Genomic DNA, 7,500 nt, shown 5'->3' with positions numbered 1-7,500 from the left:
CACGCCAAAGATGTGTTCCAATGAAGGTGGCGTCTGCATTAATCTGATGGACGAATGTGCTGGAAAGGCCAATGAGTCTTTATGTAGGAACGAGAACTGCAAGTGCTGTATAAAACACGAATGCCCTAACACACCACTGATGTGTTCCAACGAGGGTGGCGTCTGCATTAATCTGATGGACGACTGCGCTGGGATAGCTAACGAGTCTTTATGCAGGAACCAGAACTGCAAATGCTGCATGAAGCAGCAATGCAGCAACACAGAGATGTGTTCCAGTGCAAATGGAGTTTGCATAAACATAATGGATGACTGCGCTGGCCAGTCAGATCCTTTACTATGCGATGACGACCACTGTACATGTTGCATTCCAGGTGAGTAACTGGGAAAACCAGTGACATTGTTTTTGCTTTTTATGTTTTTTTTTTTTTTTTTTTTTTCCAAATAAGCAATTATTCTTATTTCTTTACTTCACTCCTTGGATTCTAGAATTGATTATCAAACAGTGTGTATACATATGGATGTATGCATATGTATATATATGTATATATGTATGCATATATGTAAATATATATAATATATATACATATATATCGGTTCAGTTTAACAATGTACCCCTTCTCGAGCTAAACTTCGACCCTTTTTCCTCCTCGTTAGATTTTCATCACTGTTATTACTGAACCCTTTTCAGAGAAAATTTACTGAAAAAAATCATAATAAATTGTACAGACTGACCGGAATGAAAAGGTGGGCGGGGCTGAATGACGTCATAAGTTTTAGCACCATGAGATACCAGACGTAGCCAGATAATTAGATAATTAGATGCTTTAAAGAGTTCGAATTACCAGAAGTAAAGCAAATTACTTAATGGAAAAAAGTCATTTATTTTGTTACTACCACTCTTTATGAGTTCCTTGGAGAAGTACCTTTTGGATAAGCGAACATACTATAAAAAAAATCCAGTAAAGGAAAACAAATATTCCACTTTTATTTATATTAACGAATTATTTAAGGATAAAAGTCAATTTGTTTATTATTATTTATTAATTACTTTAATTATTTGTCTTTTTTGTCAAATAACAGAGTGGCAGTACCACCTTTTATAAATACTTGGATAAGTACTTTAAAATCACAAAAAAAAAAACACTTTTCAAACAACTGAAATTCATAAGTAAGGTACACAAAGGCTTTCTCATAATCATCATCAGAATTGATACAAATACTATCACTATTACCGATGATCATCATTGTTATTATAATTATTATTAATATCACTGTTATTATTACTACATGTCTTAGGTTGGCACTGTTATTAGGTTATAACAATCGTAAGGCCATTCCAATAATTATAATAATATTTTTTATAATCATTACCATTATCATAATCATTGTCATAATCATAACCGTTACCATCACCATTATCATGATAATCATTATTATCATCAGGTTTTCAACTAATTATCTTTATTATTACTATCAAGATTATCATCAGCCTGATGCTAATGACCTTAGCCGTTGACGCGGCAGATAATCTTAAATAATCAATCAATCATCACAACCCATTACAAAAAATTAGTAAACGCGAGAATGTATCAATAGAAAGAGAGATTCATTATTTTCTCAGCTAATGACCTGATGTCGAATAAACAGTTACTATGCGTTCTTGTGGTTGCAGATACGACAACTGCGGTCTCCACGACAACTACTTCCACCTCGACGTCCACTACAACTTCCCCCCTACCTACTACCACAACTTCAACCTCTACTACGACTTCAACTTCAACTTCAACCTCAACTTCAACCTCTACTACGACTTCTACTTCAACTTCCACCACAACTTCAACATCTACTTCTACTACAACTTCAACATCTACTTCTACTACAACTTCAACATCTACTTCTACTACAACTTCAACATCTACTTCTACTACAACTTCAACATCTACTTCTACTACAACTTCAACCTCTACTTCTACCTCAACTTCAACATCTACTACAACTTCTACTTCAACTTCAACTTCCACCACAACTTCAACATCTACTACGACTTCTACTTCAACTTCCACCACAACTTCAACCTCTACTACGACTTCTACTTCAACTTCTACCACAACTTCAACCTCTACTTCTACCACAACTTCAACATCTACTACGACTTCTACTTCAACTTCCACCACAACTTCAACGTCTACTTCCACAACTTCAACATCTACTTCTACCACAACTTCAACATCTACTACGACTTCTACTTCAACTTCCACCTCAACTTCAACGTCTACTTCCACCACAACTTCAACGTCTACTTCCACCACAACTTCAACATCTACTTCTACCACAACTTCAACCTCTACTACGACTTCTACATCAACTTCAACATCTACTTCTACCACAACTTCAACGTCTACTTCTACTACAACTTCAACTTCTACCACAACTTCAACTTCTACCACAACTTCAACTTCTACTTCTACCACAACTTCAACTTCTACTTCTACCACAACTTCAACTTCTACCACAACTTCTACTTCTACCACAACTTCAACTTCTACTTCTACCACAACTTCAACCTCTACCACTTCTACTACTACAACTACAACCTCCACCTCTACATCTACCACAACTACAACCTCAACAACTTCCACTACAACCACAACAACTACCAGGTTGCCTACCACCAATTTTCAAACGACACCCCAACCCACTCTGGCGAACACAACCTCGTCTCCATAAAAGTCTCTTCATGTATTTTCTTCGTGTTTAACAGTAAACTTTTTAACCCTGCAATATGTGCCCAAAACCACCTCTCTTGAAGGAGGAAATACTATACCAACTGCCTTGAAAGGGTTAAGTTTGTAAAAGAAACAGAAAGAAAGGGGTATTCCTACTCTTTTTCTAAATATCGTTATATCTGAGAACATCCGAAGATTATTATTATTTTTTTTTTTTTTTTATCTTGATTTATTGTGCATCTCTTTCTCGAAGCATAATTTTGCGATTCGGTTTGCAATATACCTGGAAATAATATGATTGGAAAATATGGCTGTTGGTTTTAATATTCCTGAATCTCATTTGATCGAGGTACGTGGTCATTATTTTACATATTTAGTTTATTCGTTTGTTCATCTTCATTTATGAAACGTGAAAGACAGAAATAGACTGAATGACTGAAAACAATGAATGAATCTTCGTCACCATCCAAAACAATATAACTCGTGGTCGGGACTAATCACTTTTTCAACAAATGTTATTAATTATAAAACATTTTCTGTGGGTCTGACCAGTAGTTTCGAATTCTCTTAAAAACATAAAAAGGTAATCTTGCAAATAATAATTCGGCAATTCATTAATAAGCACCGATTTGCGGATGAAGACTAACAGCGTTTTAACCCGAATTCTTGCTCCAAGAACTGCGCCGTTTGCTTCCGAAACCGACGTTAAAGCAAGCGCTAATTCGCACGAATGACTCTGGTGTCAAGCCTGAAAAAGTCTTTGCTTAAACTCACGTATCTTCCACACTAAACATTTTAAATCAATACATCTACCGTAACATCTTTACGAAGCATGATATTTTCACGTAGATGCATATAAAGTGTCTCCAATACAGCGACACACCTATCCGATTGGCAACAATGACACTCTTGTGCTATCAAAACAAACATTGGCTGACAGATTACCATACAGTATGACATAACATTAATAACAAAAATACGAATGATAATAAAAAATATTATTCTTGTCACTATCTTAGGCACTGTCATCTTTATTATTATTATTATTATTATTATTATTATTATTATTATTATTATTATTATTATTGTTGTTATTGTTATTGTTATTATTATTATTAAAACGCTGTTACTTATGATGGTGATAATGACAATAATAATAAAAATAATGATAATAGTGAAAATCATAATAATAATAAGCTAATAACAATTCATTACAGGAACAGCAAAAAGAAAGGAAAGTTAAAGAAACAGTGAACGAAGACCCCAGGGATCGCCCAGTAATATAGTTTATTTACTGAATGATATGAATCATTGATACACATATTCTCTAGGATGCCTAACACTGTTGGTATGTAATGTATTGCATACAGTAATATACAAGTCCTCTTTACACCATTCAATTTTCCTTGAAGTGCTTTTATTCAAAATCGTTTAGTATGAATACTCCTATTATAATTTATGTTATGATATAGTATTATTTGCTTATCAAATACAAAATATAAATATATATATATTTGTGTGTGTGTGTGTGTGTGTGTGTGTGTGTGTGTGTGTGTGTGTGTGTGTGTGTGTGTGTGTGTGTGTGTGATTATTATCTGCGTTAGTCTTACGAATGATAAAAGCATTTATATTAAAAAACCTAAATGCAGTATTAAAGACATTTATTCAAGTTAATTCTTGCAATTGTCAAGCCATAAAGATATATGATCAGAACTGTTTTCATACTATAAACTATGGTCATCAGAAAAAAGTAGATTATCTTTCCATATCTATTTATATTGAAAACAAAATGTAACAGAATGCCAATCATGACATGATCAGTGTTACATTTGTGGTCAACTAAGTTAATAGAGGGTTACAACGCTGCGAAAAGGAATAATAATAATAATAATAATAATAATAATAATAATAATAAACACCAGTTTCTTGTGATACTGAAATAACAAAAGATGAAATTTAAATCAGTCTATACAAGGGACTCAATCAGCACCAAAGGGCATGCGCGCAGTGATACAAACGATGCTGCAGCAAAGGCCAACAAACACGTTCTGAGTGTATCCTGACAAGATAATGTGTGACTCCGGGCACATTCCTCCTCTCTCTGAATCTGTCCAAGTGAAACACCTTAGAGTGGTTACTAGAGCGACGAGGAATTTTAAAGTGGAACCGTAGGATAGCCATAACAAGCCTATGGTCAGTGCCACAGAACTGCAGCAAGTGAGAGACTGATTCTACACCATTGCGCATTCTACAGTTTTATTATTATTATTATTATTATTATTATTATTATTATTATTATTATTATTATTATTATTGCCTGTAAAATGCCTTGTGCAGTAAACAAAATGCATGATGCAGAAATGCTGATGTTGATGATTGTATTTGAGCAAACAACTAATACAAGGCAGATACAACGGAAATCAAGTGACCAAAACTGTCTCTTTTTGCCTTTGACTTGCTACTGGCTAAAGTGATAAGGAAAGTCGCATACATAAGTGGGCTCAAATAAACACCGCAATCATTTTGGAAATCGACTTGCCTTTACAGTAACTCGAATTACATGGTGCTAGGTTGGGAGCCCGCAGACATTTTCTCCGGGGAATCGGAAATGAATGTGACGTCATTTCGCATCACAGAAGGTATTCATTTATATAGATAGATAGATAGATAGATTTATATTGTTTATATTAGATAATGTCGCACCAAACAATTTTTTTTTACTTTTTTATATCATAAAGCCTATGTTCTGGGCCTACGCTTTTTCATGGAAATATGTAAATAGGCCTATAACCTGGGCCAATAGTTTTTCATTCAATTATATATATATATTTATATATATATATATATATTCATATATATAAATATATATAGATATATTATAGATATATTATTTATATATATACACATATATAGATAGATAGATAGATATATTTATGTATGTATGTATGCATGGATATATACATATGTATATACACACATTCATATGTATATAGATATGAATATATATATATATATATATGTGTGTGTATATATATATAAAATATATATAATGTACTTATGTATATATGTACATGAATATATACATATATATATATATATATATATATATATATATATATATATACATACGCATATACACCTATGTGTATATATATATATATATATATATATATGTGTGTGTGTGTGTGTGTGTGTATACATATGTGCATATATATATATATATATATATATATATATACATATACATGTGCGTGTGTGTTTGTGTATAGAAGTATGAACATATATATATGTATATATGTATATATATATATATATATATATATATACATACATTTATATGTACTATTTATGCACATACATATATATACTATTTATGCACATACATATATATATACTATTTATGCACATACATATATATAAACACACCCATTATACATATGTACACACATATATATGTATACATACACACACATTATATACATATATGTGTATGTATATGTATATCTATGTGTATATATATATATATATATATATATATATATATGTGTGTGTGTGTGTGTGTGTGTATATATATATACACATATGTATATACATGTGTGTGTATATGTATATATATATATATATATGTGTGTGTGTGTGTGTGTGTGTGTATAAATCTATATACATATATATAATTGTATATACATATATATAAATATATATACATATATATAAATATATACATATATATACATATATACGTATGTACACAGAATGAGGCTGCTTCTGTTACTACTGTCATCCCTGTGGATCAGCCTCTTCCATGAAACCAAGAGGTGATTACATTATTGCACCTTTAGACTGTATAAACCCTTGTTGTTATAGAGAAAACTAGTCATACTAATAATAGTTATACCTTTTTATTCAAATTTCGCCCCAAATTGCTGTCAGAATTCCGTTAATTTATGATAAACTAAACTTGTTATGTGATTTGCATCAAGTGTTTCCACGGCCTCCACGCATCGGCACTGGCCATCCTTATTTACATTAGCCATTAGCGAAAGAGGGTCACTATATAGAGCGTTACGAGTGGTTTCGGGCACCCACTGATCTCCCTCGCGCACAGATGTAATTATGACTCGGAAATGTTAAAAGAATTCGCTCGTCGCGGAAAAAGAGGGAGAAGCTTAATTTATGATGTAAACAAATCACATACGGTCTCGTATATGCTTTAGTAAATCCGGCCCATAATGTAATAGGGAGGATTTGGTAGCATCTGCTCAGCATGTAGGGGCGTACTGCCCATACATGCTGAGAGCACAGCAAAAGGGCGAAACGCTTTAGGGTACTTGACCAGAACAAAGTGTGCAGGTCACCAGCCCACCGCCAGAGGATGGCAGGACTCAAGTGGTAGCTGCTCCGTACAACTCAGAAATCCAGACTAGTATTGACACACCCCTTGTAATGTTCATCGTAGCTGATAGCATAGCATACTTCTTGCTGGAGTAACAAGTAATACATTATCTATAAATAGAGAAATAGATGGTGTTTTCTATCGCCATTTGGTTCCTCGTGTGTGTTGTTGAAGGCCTTTAATTCCTTGGTGACGTGTTGGTGGGCACAGACCTGCTGAGACGATTTGTATAGTTTTGTAGGTGGTCCATCCTACCAGTTACTTGCAATATAATAGTCATCACTAAATATGTGAACAACCACATATATGCATCACTAAATATGTGAACAACCACATATTCCGATGAGGTATATATTGAAGAGAAAGTGACATTTCCTTTTG

General features: G+C 33.1%; 1 protein-coding gene across 2 annotated transcripts in view; it reads left to right on the top strand.

The window, feature by feature from the left end:
• LOC125028093 (serine-rich adhesin for platelets-like) overlaps window positions 1-3,036 on the top strand; it is an 8,219-nt gene extending 5,183 nt beyond the window's left edge. Inside the window, exons 3-4 of one of the 2 annotated variants that reach the window (XM_047617420.1) lie at window positions 1-371; window positions 1,673-3,036. The exon at window positions 1-371 is cut by the window's left edge and continues 682 nt beyond it. In XM_047617420.1, coding sequence (XP_047473376.1) covers window positions 1-371; window positions 1,673-2,727 — 1,426 coding nt within the window. In that variant the 3' untranslated portion in view covers window positions 2,728-3,036. The remainder of the gene's footprint in view (window positions 372-1,672) is intronic. The other variant, XM_047617421.1, reaches the window with a different exon arrangement.
• Window positions 3,037-7,500: the final 4,464 nt, after the last annotated feature.

Source organism: Penaeus chinensis, chromosome 8 (assembly GCF_019202785.1).
Source record: "Penaeus chinensis breed Huanghai No. 1 chromosome 8, ASM1920278v2, whole genome shotgun sequence".
NCBI classification, from domain to species: Eukaryota; Metazoa; Arthropoda; class Malacostraca; order Decapoda; family Penaeidae; genus Penaeus; species Penaeus chinensis.
The sequence above is the reverse complement of the archived record's forward strand: the minus strand, read 5'-3'. Positions and strand labels throughout refer to the sequence as shown.